Below are 17255 nucleotides of genomic sequence, written 5' to 3' on the forward strand. Positions count from 1 at the left end.
TAGGTGCAGCATGCACTTAGTATGATATATGCAGAGATGAGAACGTTTATTACGTATTTTTGACGAGCTCGCTCACTTCTCGGTAAAAATATTCAGATTTATACACATTTATACATGCATTAAAAGACGCTATAACCTGGTGGTGTCGTATATCTTCTTCGACGTCCGGCATATTGGTCACGTAATTTACTGGTTTTTACGTTCCCTACAGTAAATTACTTAATTCACATAATATATGTCGAAGACCTTTAGTGCAATAAACGTCTTTATATATATGAAAATCTAATTTGAAATGTCTTCAGTTTCGAAATCTGATCACAAATTATCATTAGCCAGCCAAGCTGAAATTCTGCGTGCTCGACAACGAGACGATGATTTCATTGAACATTTAAGAGAACGGTACAATAATTTATTACACAAGGTTGGAGGATATCGAACTGCCTTGCGCTTTTTGCGATCAGATGTTCCAGCTAAGTTAGTCTACTTTGCTGCTACGTCAGGCCTGGGTAATCAAACTCTGGGAGAAGAATACACCGGCATTGTCCAAGCTAATTTAAATGTTCGCAAAGTTCCATCCTTGACGGTAAATTACTAAATGTAAAAATGAGTCATGTAATAATTTGACTTTCTAACAAATTTAATGTTTTCGAAACAGGCAAGGATCACGTCTGTAATGCTAGAATGTTTTGGAGAATGGATACTTCTTGACTTTTTAGAACGACTCAGAAAATCTATACATCATCCACAATATAAATTAACGCAAAAGGCTAAAACATTTTTTGATAAGCTCCTCTCAGGATTGCGTCTTGTAGTTCCTACATTAATATTCACACATCGTGGTTTGTTTTATATATTTGGTAGATATTACAGTTTGGGAAAAAGACTAACCAGTATAGACTACGTTAAGGTAATTAAATATTATGTCATTATTTATTCTTTAATAACTATGAAAATCAGATGAAATAATCTATTTTGAATCATTGACACAAATCGAATAGGTATACGGTAGGCATCCAGCAGATGGAATTTACTGGGGTCTAAGATTGCTCGGCGTCGTTACCCTCCTTCGCTGTATCCTACAATTGCAACAGAGCCAAGATACGTCTCATAACGAGGCAAGTGAGAATACCTTGGATGTCGGGAGGCAAACAGGAGACAAGTGTCGTCTGTGTCTGGAGGCTGATCCTACAACGGCAACGCCTTGCGGTCACTGCTTCTGCTGGAGTTGTCTCACCGACTGGCTACGTTCCGAGCCAAGATGTCCCCTATGCAGAGAGCGAATAACTCCTTCTAGAGTCGTGCATTTAAAAAATCCTTGAACAGGACATCAAACCGATTCATCAAATTTATGCCACGATGCGACTGTGATAAAGCGTATGTACAAAAATATCAAGTTTATTATATTATGTAGGTAAGCGCGGCGCCCACATAGAGACACGCCAGCCGAATAAACAATAATGTACAATTCCTTCTTTCTTAACCAGTTCCCCATTTACAAAGTCCTCGGCTGAAAGGACGAGTCAATAACGAAATTTTGACGATCATTTAAGAAAACGGGTCCACAGGACTCCGGTCACAAGGAGGTACGCTGAACGGAAAGAATTCCCACTTTTTCAGCGAAGTTTCCTAGTAGCTGCCCGAAGCCACCCGAGTCCGAGTTGTCCTTCATCCGGAAGCCGACGGTGTGGCTGTAGGCATTGTAGAATATTCTTCGAAGACACTGCAACCGATCCTTCCGAGACCTGTGGGAGCATACGACGAAGCGAAGACTCGATAAAGTAATTCCTCAGAATTGTTTAAAAAAAAAAAAAAGATTCACCTTCAACAAATGAATAGTATACCGTAATATTTCTAAAAAGTAAGCTTACTGAGCGAAGGAAGCACACGCCTCATCTTCGATAATCGTCGTGCTGGACTCCTGCGAGGTATGACCGGTACACGTCTCGCAGAGGGGTTTGCAGGCCAAGCTCCCGGAAGCGAGTCCTTCCGCCGAAAGCGGAGCATTAACGGTCGTGGAACCCCTCAGACTCCCAGTTCCCGAAATCATCTGCCAGGAGCCGCCCGAAGAGGAGGACTCGTTCCTCTGGCGAAGTCTACCAGGCACCGGCACTGCGACCGGGGATGTGCGACTGGCCGCAGCTGCAGCTGCCGCAGCGGCTGCTGCAGCAGGTAGAGGTGATCTGGACCCGTGACTGCTACTTCCGCCGCCATCTTTGTTCGGCGAGGGATAAAAGGTCCACGGCACGACGTTCCTGAGAAGCGATAAGGATTTATGATAACGAGCGCAGGTCGTTTCAGAAGTCGATCGGGTCGCGGATGGATATCTACCCGTTGCTGTGGCAGTCGTCCTGGCAGCCGTCCGCAGAAGTGCAGTGGAAGACCGCTGGTGGATTGTTGTCCTGGCTGTCGCGGCTGTTCTGGCTGACGGAACTGCACCAGCTGTTGAGGCTCAGATTCGAGCTGACCGAGCTCAAGGTCACTACCGACTCACTGTCAAACATAACGTTATCCAGCTGGGAGTCGCTGTCGTTCCTAAGGACAGCGTGCCGCGGCCTCCCTTGGCGTGGATGCACGCTGAACTCTTCGTCATGGATGTGCTTTAAGAAGTAGAAGCAGAAGAAAAAGATCTCCTCGCCTTTGCTAAGTCGGTCCTGCAGGTCGTGACCGAAAAGCATCCAGTCGTAGGCTATAGTAAAGTAGAGCATTTGGTAGGCGTTGAGCGAGGGGTGCACCGCTCCGTCCGCCCAGAGGCTGATCCTCAACAATGAGACGAAAAGTGGCGTGCGATCCCAGCCTACATGAAGGATCGGAAAGCCTCGTTAATTGCTATCGACTCTTGAGACGGAGTTTGTTCGCAGAAGACTCAATTCTCACCGGAAATACAGTGGATCAGCATCCCGTTGCTGCTATCGTTCAGGTACCGGAGTATCAGCTTCAGGTAATTCTGCGTCAACTTGACTAGATCCCAAACTTGGTACTGGTCCCAATTGACACGCAGCTGGGCCGATATTGGGTCTTCTGGTACGCCGATCTGGGCGTCCACGTGAGTCTGGGACCAGTCGAACACCAGTCCTTTGGCTAAGTAATCGTTTTCCCGAAACTCCTTGAAGAACTCACATCCCGGGTATGGCAGTGAAACGATTGTGAAATCCGAATATCTCTTTTCTTTGTCGACTTTTTCCGAAGAGGTTACACTACAAATAACAAATTCGGTTGGACGACACATTTTAAATTCAAATTACCTGTTCCAAAGGTTTTGAGTGTACAGGGAATTTGATACGTTTAGAAGCAATAACAAAGTGTGGTATGGAAATAGTGCCAAAACTTACTTCATTCCAAATTTGACTTTTTTCTTTTCCACCATAAAGTCAATGATGGTTCCCACGTTGAGCGTTTTGAGAAGCTTGATATCTTGGTTGCGAACCTTGTCAAACAGTTGCCACTCACCGACAACAGATTCTCCACTCTGACGAGCTTCTTCGAGCTCCCGATGTTGATGTAAGTTAGCGGTAGGTTCATTGCCTGCGAAGAGATAGTCCAGACCTGACCTGCCATAGATTTCTGGTCCACCGGACAGTGTGGCCGAACGACAGATGTGTCGACCCTTGTAGAGTATTACAGGTAGCGGAAACCTAGAACGACACCTGGCGAATCTGGCACTTTTGATAAGCTCCTTCAGCTTCTCGGGATCATACATGCTCTCATATATGGTCTCTGTCGTTCTTGGTACAGGTGGTGGAGTGTCACAGGCATTAGGATTTCGAGATTTCTCATATTCGAGAATCATTAGATGACTGGGATAATGTGCGCTCAGATCACCACCTGTATTATTTATTACTGAATGAACATAGTCCAGGTCTGTGAGCAACAAACATCGTTGCATGGCCGCCTGACTCTAGAAACGAAAATATCAATGACAAATGATTTACATATTTCTTATATATATTTGAAAGAAACATCTGTAATTACCATACTGTCGGTGTCCTTAGCTCGATAAGTATTCTTGGAGAAGTATAAGAGTAACTTCTGTAAATCCTGAATGTTAATTTCAGTCATGGCGAGGCCGATCTTAGAAAGACGTGTTTTCTAAGGCTCCAACTATCGTAGCTCTTGACCAAGAAAGTTTAACGGCGTTGTACCTTCTTTATGTATATTTCTGCTGTGCTAGTTTTACGCACTCAACACAAGTGGTATGATTCAACTATTTTTCACAAAACCTTCCTCAATATGAAAAGGTTTCACCAAAGTGCCATTACATTAAACTCCAACAAGCACAGCTGACTGAAGATATACTTTTCATTCATTAAATGCACAAACATTTCCAACTGTATGATTCAACGATCACTAAAGAGACAATGTAACCTTGCAATCTTAAACACTTCGAAATAGTCCAACGGGTCATATTCAAAATCCACCTGCTTAATCAGGAGTCCACCAATTTAATAAAGTTTACAAATGTTTGTATATTTACACTCATCGGGTCAAAAGGGAACCTTCGAGGAGCTATCATAACACCAAGTCTAGAACGTTCGAGAAGACATTGACGAATGTTGTGATTTATCCATCAACAAACGTCGACCTCTCAATTCAAATCTTAAAGATACTTCCGTTGAGGTCCAGCTGAGAGAGGTCAAAAGTCAAAATATCACCACATGGAAGAACTTTAGAACAATTGGGCAGTATCTTCACAGAAATGCTATAGAAAACAATTAGAAGAGAAGTCCCACCAGGTAGGAGGGCGAGTACCTGGGAAGAAAGAGACCGCTGTACACATCGGGGGTGCAATTTCTAATTCCCGCTAATCGGAGAGTAGGCTCGTGGCCCAGGTCGCGTTCGTATAGGAGGAGTGCTTTCGTCAGGCTTTTGTCAGGTCGTAGCGGTCGGAAGTAGATCCCCCTCGTCTTCAGGAGGTGGCCCGCGACCCGGGTCATCGCGGGGAATCACGTAGACCGAGAGGCACTCGGGGTTGCAACCTGGTGACCCGTCCGTGTTACGCAATCGGACCGCGCGTCAAGGCTACGCCGGGCTTCACTCGCACAGGATAAACTGCTGGAAGTCCTATCGCACCTTCCGCAGGAATCTCTTCAGTGCGGAAGATGTTACGCCCACTTAAAGAGCTGTCCGCTTTGCGGCTCCTCCCCCGTGACCGCTATCGCCACCGCCACTATGTAGCCTCGTATTCCTGACAGGAAACATAACCTCACCGGAGGTTGGCACCTGCGGCTACCGGACATACGTCGTTTCTTCTTGTTCGCGGTTTCTGGTGTCTCTGGCAGTATTGCTCGATTTGAAGCGTCGAGAATTTCCGCTGGTCGAGGCAAACCGAGCTCATTTGAATCGTGGATAGGTCGTGGCACGTGCCCGTGTTCGTGGCCCTCCTCGCCGCCGTTGTCGTCGCTGTCCACATATCACCCAGATTAATTCGACCAATAAAGGTTATCACGAGGCGCCGTAATTCAGCGCTTCGTGCCATCCCACGATGTTCTCCAATGTTCTCGCTGTGGCCAGGGGGTCTATTACGTAAAGCAAATTGAGCGAAAATGTGAAAAATGAGTAGCTGACGGTATTATGGAACGTTTTTAGTGGTGAAAATGCGAGACCATTCACGTGAATTGGCTCGACACAAATTTTTCAGCGAAATAGTGAAGCATGCAAGAAAAGACAGAAAAATAAGCGCCGTGAACGCCATCTTCCACGGATTGTGATACCAAAATTCAAAATGTAAAACCTCTTGGGTGTTTTGATTTTTGGCAACAATCGTATTCGGGGATTTAATAATAACCTTATTAGAAGAAGAAAAGAATTACGTAATGCCTCAGACCCATCTTCGTGAGAAGAAAGAGAATTTACTAGTATGTACAGGTTAGTTTTTGTTATTGCGAGTTTTATTACATTATTAAACATTGAAAACTGTTAAATAATTCATGCTTACATTATTACGAGATCGAAAGTGCTGGTGATCTCGTTCGTTCATATAGCGAATACGTAATTCGGCGAATAAACCCACGTAAGATGGAAGTGCGAGAAGTGAGCGCGCTCGTCAAAAATACATAATAAACGCCCAGAGCTGTGGCGTATCATTCTTATACAGCGCCAGGAGTAACGAGGTGCGTTCTCAAATTTAACCTAACACGAGCATGTTGGATGTCACATAGAGAGTGGCACGTTAACGCGTGGTACGACGGACCAATCAGAATTCCGGTGAAAGTGACCACGGAACTAAGAGCTGTTCTGATTGGTCTTTTATTCATGACGCTAAAATGTGCGCTGTGTGACACCGACCGCGCTCAGTGGGACTTTGATCTTAGGATCAACCAATAGGAAAATGCCCACGGCGACATCGTCGCCAATTCAACAGACGCCCATATAAGTACATATAAATAAATATGCTTAGATTTATTGTAACATACTATACAACTATCTACAGTGACGGTAAAGCGATTGGATCAATTACTCTCATATGTTTAATTGATCACTGTCCAAATTTTTTCTTATTGGATGGCGCTGGAAGTCGAAACTTAGCTAATTCCACCTCAGCCTCGGCAAAGCTTTCTGCATGGTAGCAAAAGTACTCAGGGTTCTTGTACTCGCTTCCTTTGGATGCACCAGGGCCCACAGCTGTACGTGCAACGATATCAAGAATAATTTGAAAATATTCACCATAAATTTGAGATGCTGAGAAACTCACGATTGGCTGGGACCTTTACGCAGTTCTCGCTAAGCCCCGGTACACTAGAGATATCTGAAGACGCTTTACATTTGCTAGAGGTAGTTTGTGTACCGTAGTTGTGCGATAACGCACAGAGGTTTAAATGCTGAAAGTTAAATTAGGTATGTTAAGTATTACAAGAAACTCGCAATATAGGTTAAGACAAAATCATCTGCGTTGCAGGCGCTTTTCCGAGCTCTAGCTCGTCACCTAACCTCTACGTAATGAAAAACGTAATAAATCACCTGCGAAAGATGAGATTTACCAAGAGCTCGAAACATTTTTGTGGAATTCCGCAAACTTCTCCTCACATTCCTCAACTGTCCTCAATGGGGCAGCGGGGTCAGTAGGTTAGTAAACAGAGATTGCTCACAAAGCGATACACGATCGCAATTCCGTGCTGCGCCCTTACAGATGTCTCGAAACTAAACGTACCATTTCTCGGTAGATTTATTCAACAGTGATGGACGTAATTCAACAGACGCCCGCCAGAATGCAACCGATGTCATATTTGCAATTGAAATTAATTAATTACCCGTTTCCCGAGAAAAAACACCATCACGAAGGTAAGTCTTGGCGATGATTTTCACGAAAAAAAAAAAATGCACAAAATGCAACGTGACGAAGTGACGTTATCTCGGTATTCATCTTCCATCCGAAGTTCTTCATGCGATAACGATGGCGTGCCGCACCCGTGTGAATCCCTCTCCTTAATGTATGCAGAAAGGCAAGGCCCAGCGGTACGTTCTCGGATGTGCTAGTCGATAAGAGCGCAAAACCCAGGATTTACGAAAGGCGTCTTTCGCGAAAAGGTCAACCGATGTTACGTCGCGATACGACCATGTCACATGTCGAGGCGTTTTATCTTTATTAATAAATTATTTTCCCTTTTTTTTTCTTCGCGGCAATCTTCATGCTTAATTAAAGCAATCACCCGTGGACTTTGGAATGAAATATTGACAGCGAGTTGCTACATGCGTATGAAAATTCTGCGAACCGAGCCGAAGGCTGAAAGCTCAGAGAAATACCGCCTTTGATCGTAAACGGCACTAACCGAAATATGATCTGAAAACGACGAAAAAAAGTCTTCATCAATCTCCCATCGCATCAATTTCCTCCCTCAACATATTAATGAAGAAGTTTTCGTCATTTCCAAATATAATAACCGTACACCTTTACCAATTTTCACCTGCGTCGAACGATATTTTAAGTCATGTACATATTTCAAGGAATGGAGAATCAAACCGAGAGTTGAAAGGGCAGCATCGAGTACGAGGTATATTTTAATATATTATAAAAAGCAATCTCCGTAGACATGGCCTACATATACGTACATGTATTTCCGTTTTACATATCCTTAGGAATTGCACGTCGCCAACACTGGGAACGCATACGTGAACCCCGTTCAAGGAATTCCGTCGACGGTCATTAAAGCGTGATCCACATATGGGAATGCGGATGTAAATATTACACAAGGCACTAGGAAGCTTGTAACTCATCCCGTACCCTCGACCAAGGTATGCCGATATTTCGATACTTCGGGAGCGCGCAACTAAATTGACAATTTACGAATCCGGCCCAACGCAAGAGGGCCACCATCATTCTGGATCCAAGTACATAAAACACGTGACAAATCATTTCCTTTCTGAAAATTCTATCCAGCGAAGCGATGTCTTAACGTTCTTCGCATTATAAAGCATTCCATTTCGTTTTCTAGGCTTCCAGGAAACGTGTCTCCCTGGGGAAAAACCTGGCCTTGGACTATCTATCGAGTAACCCGCTCGACAGCGCAAAATGGCAGAAGCCTTGGTCACCGGGAAGCGTTTCTCGCGTGCAAAGTAACGACTCGACCGACGAGGATCGATCATAAGGACCGAGTCGCGAGGATCGATCCGAAGAGATGAACGCGAGGATGGATGCGAGGATCGACCTAAGGGTGAGTGAGTGGCAAGCGTTCGCGTCGTCGGGGGCGGCACACTCGCAAAGACGGCGCGACGCGTCGCCTGCGCCGATAATAAATAAGCATTAATTAAAGTTTTGCGGATCTGGCGCGCCGCAAGTCATAGGCGTAATTAGGTAATTAAATATCGCCCTCCGGGCGGTTCGGAGCGGCTAAGGTGCTAGGGGAATACTGTCTCGGTCTTCCGGGCGACGCGGCGATACGCGGAGGTCGCGGCCGGGTCACATGCAGCCGCAGGCCTCGACCACCATGTTGGGCAGGGTCTTCTGCGTGATGGTGTTGTTCGTGTCGACATAGAGCAGCTGGATGGGCGAGAGTTGGGTGGGCGAACAGCAGGGGACGATCTCGCTGCGCCGATGAAGGACGTGGCCCTTCCTCGTCAAGAACTTCTGCAAGGTACGGGCAAGGCCGAACTCTCTCCGTGAATCCGCGTGGTCATTCGGGGGAGGTGAAAAGCGTAAAATCGAACCCGGAATACCGGTACTTACTCGGATGACGTTGTTGTAGGGCGAGGCGCTCAAAGTCAAGGACGCCGCCGAGGAGCAGGAGCCCCTGCAGAAGTAGGCGTGGTACCCGCTCGGATGCAGGATCCAGTCGCTCCAGCCGATGTCCTCGAAGCTTATGTAGAGCTCGTCCCTGCAGCACTCCTTCATCTCCGGTAGACAGTTGGAGTTCCTCTTGGGCCGGTTCTTCGGAGGGAGCGGCGACGTGTGGATCACCAAAAACGGCTTCAGGGTCTGCTCGACGGAGATCGGCGCGGAGGCCCGGTCGATCGTGCAGGTGCTGCACGCGATCTGCATCGCGTGGTTCGGCTCCTGCCGCTCCACCCACTTCTTCACCGCGAATCCCACGTCCGTCTTAACCCAGCCCTCTGGAACCACACGAATGGAGAGAATACACCTTCGGCCCAAGGAAAGGCGTCCTCGACACAGCTCAGGAAAAGGAACCGTAAACGCGTCTCGGGAAAAGGAACCTTTCCTGCCCGTTTCACGTGGCGGAACTGCATTTGGATCCATCGAGGCGAAATTGCCGTAGTGATCCGTTACGAAACTCGGATTGTAAACAAAGCGGCGATGAGTCGAGCCTCTCGTAATCGGCGGACTCTGTTCCGTAGATGATTAATTCCCGATTGCGAGGTCACGACGTCGAAACGCCGCCACGTAGCGATAGAGTTAACTTTATGGGACACCTGCATGTCCTCGGTGTCCACCTGTGTACATCGTAATCGGCGCGGCAAACCGAGCGATTTCGAAGTTCGATCAGGGACCAGGACCAGGACCGATTGAAATCTAGACAGCGAAGCGCAAAGATCGCCGTATCGATAAGTCGTTTTGTCACCTGCAGCTAAAGAGTGGTCTTTGCTCGTCGGTCGGTAACGAAACAAATAAGTACCGCGGTATAGAAAGGGGACGCGAAGTCGAGGGCTCACCTCCGACCGCGGTCTCGAAGATGGCCATGATGGTGTTCTTCTCGAAGTCTCCACCCCGGTCCCAATGGTCGACCTCCGAGAGGACGAACGTCTGGTTGAAGACGTCGTTCTCGTCCGGCTCCTTGTAAAACCAGAGCTCGGCGGAGGTCACGTCGACGAACTGCATCCCGCTCGGCAGGCAAAACGTGAAGCAAGCCGCAGGGTTGAAGCCCGAGAGGTGGTTCGAGCTCTGCCTGCACTTCTTCGAATCGGTGACGCCTAAAAAAAATAGAAAGAATGTGAAAAATTCAGAATGTATAGCTCTATTCGTGCTCGCGATCTCGCCGCCCGAGGCCACTCCGACGAGCCCCTGCGATATTAGGTCGTTCGCGATTCTTTTTTTCCTTCTTTTTCTACGCGGCCATTCCTCAAAGGAGGTTCGAGGTCCGAGCACCACTCGACTTTCGACCCTCTGAACTTCGCGCCGTCCCGTGATGCGACCGCGGTGTCGAGAAGTCCCCGCGAGCGATAATCGGTCTTGTTTTCGTCCCTGCTGGCACTGCCGGCTGTTGGGTAGATCGTTTCCGTGGCGGGTCGCGTCCGGGCAGCTTGAGATGCTGGAACATCTTGAGACAGAAACACGACCTTTCGCGCTCGGCGCATACCTTCTATTTATTCATTTATTTACTCGGCGAGCAAAGGACTCGTTGAATCATTCCTCCAACATTTTTCTATGTACGAATGCAGATAAACAAAGTATGCGCGGTCATGGAGGTTATCGCGACATTATCGAGACGATCGCAAAAGGCTGACGAAACGGGTTGTCGACTCGACGCCATGAGGGACGATGTAAAATCGGTTCCAAAATTTGATTCCAAGATTCCAAGATTTGTTCTCCAAGAACGGAGAGACCGAGAAGTCTCTAGAGGTTTTACGCCGTTCCTCTAAAATAATGTAAATATTCCCCGATCGAACACAGTTGAGTCGGGGTCGGGTCGAATTCTATTACCAGATAATTCCGCTAATGAATGTATAAATAAGTAAGTGCGTGAGACCAACGAGGTTATCGCGTCGTTGTCCAAGCGATCGCCGAAGGCTGATGAAACGCATTGCCGGCTTTACGAGAGCGACCCCCAACCACGTATCAAAAAATTGGTCCCCGGATTGCGCTTAAAACGCGAGGCTAAACTTCCGCGATTTCGTATCGCCCCGCGAAACGGAATTTCAATTTTCAATCCGAAGGTTAAATAATATCGACGATCACGATGGGAATTCTTGCGCGTAATTCTGCAACGAGGGCATTGAATCGTTGTCGGAAAGCCCGCCGAAATTGCCGGCGTGGGCGAAACGCCCCCCTGCCAATTTACCCCTGGGAACCCGGACCCAGAAAGTGCCGAACGGGGATACCAAGAATCTCAGCAGAGTTCCGCGCCAAGTACATACAGAAACGCATTACAGTCACGAGCACTCCCCTGGTCTCTATCCTTGATTCAACCCGGTGCGTCAGATCGATCGAAAAACGTCTTTCCACGATTAATTCCCAGTCGATACGAATTGAAAATAGTTTACCTCCTTCCCCCGGAATATTTTATATCCACGTGTCGGACAATGAACGCTCACTCTCGACCCCGTCAATTCGTTTCCACGCTACTGCTAGATCGTTGACGGTACAATTGAGGGGATATATACACCAATGATATACCGAAAACAACGTTTGGGGACGCATATAGGCATACGCATCGAGAACGATAAATGAAGGATCAGCCGTATACCTTGTTTTGGAAAGACGACGATCTGGTCAGTTTTGCCATAGAAGCTCTCGGCCTGCGCATCGGGGGCGAGAGGGGCGCCGGGCCGAAGCTCGAGCACGTGTCCGTTGACGAGCGGCTTGGGTAGCGTGGAGATCGAGAGCGAGACCTCGGGCGGCTTGGAGAGGCGCAGCTTCTTGAGGATCTGTTGCTTGACGTACTCGACGCGCAGCTCGGTGAGCACGGGGTCGAGCTCGAGCTGGGAGACGCGGTTCTGGGCGCAGCCGGCGCACTCGGCGCCGGGGTCGGAGCCGGAGTCGGGCCCCTTGGGGTAGAGGCTGGACCAGACGGTGCGCAGAGGGCTGGCGGCCTTGGCGGCTGCTGGCGACGCCAGCGCGAGCCCGAGGGCCAGGGCGAGCGCCAGGGAGGCTGCGGGCCCCATCGCGGGGAGGGTGGCGCGCGGTCCGCTCACCTCACGGGACGAGGTCACGCCGCCTGCGTGCGCTCATCGGCGCGGGTGGGGGCCGACTAGCTGGGCCTCATCGCTGGCCACTCGTCGTCCGCTGCTCGCTGTCCGTCCTACGCTATCTGGCCTTCGCTGTCCGCCGACGGGCTCGCGATGCAGCCGGTGCAGTCGGTGATCTCCGACGCGAGCGCCGACCAAGACTGGAGGTGACTTCCGCCGATGGACCGGTCATGTAGTGGACCGGCCGGCAGCGACCTTCGCCCCGGGGCAGGGGCCCGCTCGGATTGGCCCGGCGGCCGGCGATATCAGCGCCGCGAGCACGCGCTCCCGACATGCCGACCGCCTGCCGCGGCCCGCGGGTGCCCGCCCGCATCGCGAGCCGCCCCGTAGGGCCCGTATGGGTTCGGTGGGTCCGGCCAGCGCCGGCTCGAGCCTGCCCGAGCCTGACCGATCCTGCCCGATCCTGCCCGATCCTCCCCGACCCTGTCCGATCCTGCGCGCCCGCGTTTCGCCAAATTGCCTCGCTCCCGGCGACCCCCCGAAAAGGGCGGATCGCACCTCCTCCCGACAACCAAAGATTAATCACGGGCGTGATTAGTATCACGAGCCTCGATAACGACGGCGCCGCCAATTTCGGCACGAGGATTCTCGCTCGTGACTTTTGTTAGGATGACTTATCTTTCCGACACGCCGTCTCCGGGATGGTCCTCTCGGTCTTCACGCGACTCCCGCTCGCTGAGTCAGAGAAATTTAAATTGCATCGATGAGGGACGTCTTTCGAATCCTAAGGGTTGGGGAAGGGTGGAAACGCATCGTTGGAAGGGAAGGCTCGTTTTTACGTTAGACTATTTCTGGGAATTGAACGGGGTTGATCGAATTTGCAGCAAGCTTTGGAATTTTACCCTCGTTTCGCGATTGGAACGGAATTTAATAGAAATCGTAGTGATTTAAATCCCTTCGATGAGGTCCTGATGGGTCGATAGTCGTTGGTTGCGGTTCGTTAACTATTCGTCAACGGTATCGAGCATCGTTGTTCAACCATAAATCCATGCTCAGAATGATTACGTGTCACGGACGACTCGGGATCGCTCTACGACGAGGTGTGTTTCCAAGTGTCTGGGAATTTCTCTTTTTCAAGATTTCCCGCAAAACCGCCGATTAAAATTCTCCTTGATCCCCCGCGATTTTCTCAACTCCGATTCCGTATTCGTTGCCGTAAGGTCGATTTCCAAATGCTAAATAAGCGTAAATCCTTGACCCCGTGCTCTCGATTGTCGCAAGGTCGTACAACTCGTGCCGCGAGATCGATCTATCGCACAGTGCACTTACATGCACTCCTGACACCGAGATATCGAGTCTTGCTTATGGAACTTACCCGGAACCTCGTCGACCGGCCATTACCCCGGATTAGGTCAAGCTTTTTCTCGTATTTATCTAATTTCTCGTATTTATCTAAATATTTTATCTGGGATTCGGCGGAATTCAAGATAACCACAAATCGAGGCAAAAAGGCCTCTCTCCCTCGCAATACATCATTAGAGTGGTCGTACCCCCCAATGCCACATTTCCAATAATCATCCTCAAGAAATTACCGTACCGAACATTACCATTGTTTGTTATTTCACGGATGGCATACAGATGAACTTATCCAATTGGCAAACGGGTAAATTCTCTACAGTCGATAAAGGCTATCAATGAGCTTGTTGCCGTTCCTACATGGACAGTGAACTGCTGAAATGGCGAGTTATTATCATTCGCGCGTGGCAGGAAAAGGCGTGCTTAGCTTCGGTCAGGATCGCTTTTATTTTTTATTATATATTCTTTTCTTTTTATTTTTCGGAGTCGCGCGAATTGGACTATGCGCGGCACAGCGTGACACTTTGTACACAGAGTCGTAAAATGATTTTACGAGTAAGTCGATAGAATCAGCGATTTAACGATGTCGATGAAATAAATATAAAGGATGGATCTCGTAGCGGTACCGAGGGTGAATTTTAAACTCGGGCGTAGGCGGCGTAATTGGCTATGCCGCACCTGTTCTTGTTCTTGGCTAATCTCATGTAACCGTTCTCTCCCCAGGAGTCACCCCACCAGTTCTTCAGGATCCATTCCGTCGGGGTGTACCCCACTATCAGCATGGCATGGTTCACCGTGCTGGGGCTGCACCGGGGGTCGTCGTAGATGCCTCTGCTGCGTGGATGGAAAACAAGGTCAGGATCTCATAGATCGGGACGCCAATGCGTGGTACAAAGGTCGCGGGAGGGAAAAAAAGAAGAAAAGACTCACTGGTACAGCTGGAAAGTGCGAGGACTGGCGTTGATGGAGGCTGCGATGGGGCCGATCGTCGCTACAGCCGCCTCGAGAGCTCGCTCGTTCCGAGCCGGCAAAATGGCCCACGAGGTGATGTTGACGATCATCAGATCCTCCTGGGACTTGCATCGTCCTTGCTGTGAAAAACAGAAAAAAAGAAAGAACTCGGTACCCAGCTATTACTTGCATTAAAAGTCAAACTTATAAGTTACCGAGAATTATTAAATATCATTAACCCTTTCACCGTGAACGTCCACTATTAGGTCCACTGTTGTCCGTACGCGTTCATGAATTTTGGAGGGCGTAGCAGTGAAAGGGTTAATTATTTCAAATTATTCTCTCACATTTCACTTGAAATTTCAGGAACTAAGCGAAGGAGCTACGGGGAATGTAAATAGTGATTAACTGTCAGAACGGAAATAGGAATGAGGAAAACGTTTCGCGTTAGGATGGAAAGTTTCACTTGGAGAAGGTAAAAAACGGTAATGAAAGGTTTGTACCTCGGCCCTGTAGGGGTAGGTCGCAGAAGCCATGAGTCCTCCTGACTTCTCCAGGTACCTCATGGTGTTCCTGAGGGAGCCTCCCGAGCAGCCGAGGTTCCCCGTGGCGGTGCTGCAGTCGATGAGCTGTTGCTCACTCAAGGGAATCACCTGGCCCGTTTTCTTGAAGATTTGGCCTTCGATGCTGCCCACGACGGAATAGGCGTAGCAGCTACCGCAGTCCCTCTGGTTCTCTGGCCTCGTCCTGAAGCCCAACTCCCGCCAGTCTAGGTGAGTCGGGATCTTCCTGGGGTCGTGCAGCACCGCTGAGACCATCGGGTCGTCCGCAAGGCGCCTTCTCCGACTCGGAATCAGCTTGACCTGCGGCACGAGCATCGCCCAGGTCGACCTCCGGTATTTGTCTGGTCTCGTCTCGGATTATCTCCTAAAGTTCGATCTACGCGACCTTATTGGTCCGCCTTGACTACCGTTGCTCATCCAGCGTTACTTCACCGTTCGGGAGCTATCGAAATCCTCCGTTGGAATTATGTGAAATATTGTTATATTTTAATGTGCAATTATGTGTAATTAGGCGTAAAAAATGCCGTCGCGGCAAGCTAGAAATATAAGAGATTCCTGGGAATGTCTAGGGAAATAGGGGAAACAAGGGTGGAGGGATTTTACCGAGTATTTCTCAAACATATCAGGTGGCGCTAAGATCGGCGATTGCCCCACAAGGTGTACCCATGGTGGCTATCATGTTGTGCTATCGATATCCTCCATTGCAATTACGTGAGATATTGAATTAAGCGTGAATATTACGGCAAGCGGGGATGAGGCATCTCTGGTAATATCTAGGAAAATATAGGGTGGACCATTTACCGACCATTTCTCGAATATATTGGGTGACGCTGAGGTCGGCGATGTGGTTGTCGCGCAAGGTATAGCCATGGTGACCCGCGGCTGCCATCACGTTGTGCTCGTAGATCCTGAGAAGGTTCTCCTCCCAGGCGAGCCTCCTCGCCTTCTCCTTGGAGCCAGTGTAGCTTTTGTTGTAGGCCATCTACGAGAAAAATCGAAATAGCTCTTTCCCCTCGTTTCAGGTGGTGCGGTCTGGCGCAGAGGACCGAAGACGCGGCGTCTCACCTTGTACAGGTGCCAGTACTCGTCGAGTCGCTCCGAGAGGTTAGAGGGCAAACGAAGGCTCCCCTGCACCCCGACCACTAGGGTGACCGCGAAAGCGACGGCGATCACTATCAGACAAGGAACTCTTCCGTGCCGGGGTCGGCCAACGCTCCTGGGGGATCCCCTTCCCGTTCCTGGTTCCATTTCGCGCGCAGGTGCTTTCGAGGACTGCGCTCCTCGAAGCTCGAGGCCGATCGTCTCGTGGTCGATTCCACCTCGTCAGCATTTGGATATTTCACACGTCTCGGGGTGTCGAAACGACGGGCCCGGTTGACCTCTTTTCGGGACTGACCGAATTGCCGGAGCGCGGATCTCGATCCATCCGAAAGAATTTAACCCTGAGCGTCGCTCGGAGGTGATCGAAATCTGCAACTGCGTGAGCGACACGAGGCCAGCTACCGAAATCTCTCGACTCCTCGCCAATTAGCGGCATCGCGAGTGTCCTGATAAAACGGCGTATTAATTAATAGCCAATAAAACCGCCCCAATACAGGCGTAAATATCATCGGGTCAGATCGCGAGTCGTAATTCTTTCTCTCTGGTGCACCGTCGGTTATATCGTATCGACGTTTATTTTTTGTGAACCAGATTTATCTCACACTTTGAGCAGGAGCATCTATTTGGCAATCGCTTCCGCCGAGATGAATTTCATGCGACGTCGAGCGCCGTCGAGCGAAAACGAGTAGTCGCGAAAATCCAGGAACAAGGGATCGAGGTACGAGGAGATGAATGCGCCAGATGGGAAAGAGCCGGGTCGGCCAGCTTGCGTTGCGCGGCCCCGACTCGCACCTCATCTCTGGACCTATACGTTAATTCAATCGAGATTACGGAAGGAAGCAATCGAGGTAACTAATGCTTCTAATCCCGAGATAACCGTTATCGAAACAATCGGGAATCCGATCTGTCTCCTCTAATAACACCCATAAGGAATATTCACATGAATGTTAACGGTAGGCAAGTAGCCGCAACCCAAGATGGCTGCCGTCCTCC

At 49.2% G+C, this 17255-nt stretch overlaps 5 protein-coding genes across 6 annotated transcripts; 1 reads left to right on the top strand and 4 right to left on the bottom strand.

Moving 5' to 3' along the window:
• Positions 1-73: 73 nt before the first annotated feature.
• Positions 74-1356, top strand: LOC105698121 (peroxisome biogenesis factor 10). Its single transcript, XM_012422095.2, has 3 exons — positions 74-583; positions 656-907; positions 999-1356. Exons 1-3 carry the CDS (start codon positions 293-295, stop codon positions 1317-1319), a joined length of 864 nt encoding a protein of 287 aa, XP_012277518.1. The 5' UTR covers positions 74-292; the 3' UTR covers positions 1320-1356.
• Positions 1134-5482, bottom strand: LOC105698119 (myotubularin-related protein 14). 2 transcript variants are annotated; one of them, XM_023434704.1, is made up of 7 exons: positions 3970-5482; positions 3330-3895; positions 2875-3194; positions 2329-2794; positions 1869-2252; positions 1610-1742; positions 1134-1265 (listed from the first exon to the last, which is right to left on the bottom strand). In XM_023434704.1, exons 1-7 carry the CDS (start codon positions 4054-4056, stop codon positions 1242-1244), a joined length of 1980 nt encoding a protein of 659 aa, XP_023290472.1. In that variant the 5' UTR covers positions 4057-5482; the 3' UTR covers positions 1134-1241. The 2 variants fall into 2 exon arrangements, with proteins under 2 accessions (XP_023290472.1, XP_023290471.1); XM_023434703.1 differs by lacking the exon at positions 1134-1265 and having other exon boundaries at positions 1380-1742; positions 3970-5481.
• Positions 5483-6367: 885 nt separating this feature from the next.
• On the bottom strand, positions 6368-7113 carry LOC105698122. The gene is made up of 3 exons (XM_012422096.2): positions 6955-7113; positions 6689-6815; positions 6368-6618 (listed from the first exon to the last, which is right to left on the bottom strand). The coding sequence occupies exons 1-3, from the start codon at positions 6988-6990 to the stop codon at positions 6473-6475; spliced, it is 309 nt and encodes a 102-aa protein (XP_012277519.1). The 5' UTR covers positions 6991-7113; the 3' UTR covers positions 6368-6472.
• An 866-nt stretch (positions 7114-7979) lies between these two features.
• Positions 7980-12473, bottom strand: LOC105698120 (growth/differentiation factor 8). Its single transcript, XM_012422094.1, has 4 exons — positions 11850-12473; positions 10099-10356; positions 9158-9540; positions 7980-9058 (listed from the first exon to the last, which is right to left on the bottom strand). The coding sequence occupies exons 1-4, from the start codon at positions 12265-12267 to the stop codon at positions 8891-8893; spliced, it is 1227 nt and encodes a 408-aa protein (XP_012277517.1). The 5' UTR covers positions 12268-12473; the 3' UTR covers positions 7980-8890.
• Positions 12474-14258: 1785 nt separating this feature from the next.
• On the bottom strand, positions 14259-16536 carry LOC105697939 (cathepsin L1). Its single transcript, XM_012421683.1, has 5 exons — positions 16227-16536; positions 15967-16143; positions 15102-15461; positions 14578-14738; positions 14259-14481 (listed from the first exon to the last, which is right to left on the bottom strand). Exons 1-5 carry the CDS (start codon positions 16407-16409, stop codon positions 14286-14288), a joined length of 1077 nt encoding a protein of 358 aa, XP_012277106.1. The 5' UTR covers positions 16410-16536; the 3' UTR covers positions 14259-14285.
• Between the last annotated feature and the right edge of the window lie 719 nt (positions 16537-17255).

The sequence above is a fragment of the Orussus abietinus genome, unplaced genomic scaffold (assembly GCF_000612105.2).
Source record: "Orussus abietinus isolate OABI.00-Male unplaced genomic scaffold, Oabi_2.0 scaffold1, whole genome shotgun sequence".
NCBI classification, from domain to species: domain Eukaryota; kingdom Metazoa; phylum Arthropoda; class Insecta; order Hymenoptera; family Orussidae; genus Orussus; species Orussus abietinus.

Bases quoted from the DNA above. Each gene is read 5' to 3' on its own strand.
- LOC105698120 (XM_012422094.1), bottom strand. From the start codon at position 12,267: ATGGGGCCCGCAGCCTCCCTGGCGCTCGCCCTGGCCCTCGGGCTCGCG. The intron at 9,541-10,098 runs GTGAGCCCTCGA...GTGTGGTTCCAG, and splicing joins CTTCGAGACCGCGGTCGGAG to AGGGCTGGGTTAAGACGGAC. The intron at 9,059-9,157 runs GTAAGTACCGGT...CGTACCTTGCAG, and splicing joins CCTACAACAACGTCATCCGA to AAGTTCTTGACGAGGAAGGG.
- LOC105698122 (XM_012422096.2), bottom strand. From the start codon at position 6,990: ATGTTTCGAGCTCTTGGTAAATCTCATCTTTCGCAG. The intron at 6,816-6,954 runs GTGATTTATTAC...TTTAACTTTCAG, and splicing joins GTAAATCTCATCTTTCGCAG to CATTTAAACCTCTGTGCGTT. The intron at 6,619-6,688 runs GTGAGTTTCTCA...TTGCACGTACAG, and splicing joins CGTAAAGGTCCCAGCCAATC to CTGTGGGCCCTGGTGCATCC.
- LOC105698119 (XM_023434703.1), bottom strand. From the start codon at position 4,056: ATGACTGAAATTAACATTCAGGATTTACAGAAGTTACTCTTATACTTC. The intron at 3,896-3,969 runs GTAATTACAGAT...TTTCGTTTCTAG, and splicing joins CTAAGGACACCGACAGTATG to AGTCAGGCGGCCATGCAACG. The intron at 2,253-2,328 runs GTAGATATCCAT...ATCGCTTCTCAG, and splicing joins GACGACTGCCACAGCAACGG to GAACGTCGTGCCGTGGACCT.
- LOC105698121 (XM_012422095.2), top strand. From the start codon at position 293: ATGTCTTCAGTTTCGAAATCTGATCACAAATTATCATTAGCCAGCCAA. The intron at 584-655 runs GTAAATTACTAA...TTTTCGAAACAG, and splicing joins GCAAAGTTCCATCCTTGACG to GCAAGGATCACGTCTGTAAT. The intron at 908-998 runs GTAATTAAATAT...CAAATCGAATAG, and splicing joins CCAGTATAGACTACGTTAAG to GTATACGGTAGGCATCCAGC.
- LOC105697939 (XM_012421683.1), bottom strand. From the start codon at position 16,409: ATGGAACCAGGAACGGGAAGGGGATCCCCCAGGAGCGTTGGCCGACCC. The intron at 15,462-15,966 runs GTCGGTAAATGG...CTCGTGCCGCAG, and splicing joins CCCAATATATTCGAGAAATG to GTCAAGCTGATTCCGAGTCG. The intron at 14,482-14,577 runs GTGAGTCTTTTC...CCATCCACGCAG, and splicing joins CGCACTTTCCAGCTGTACCA to CAGAGGCATCTACGACGACC.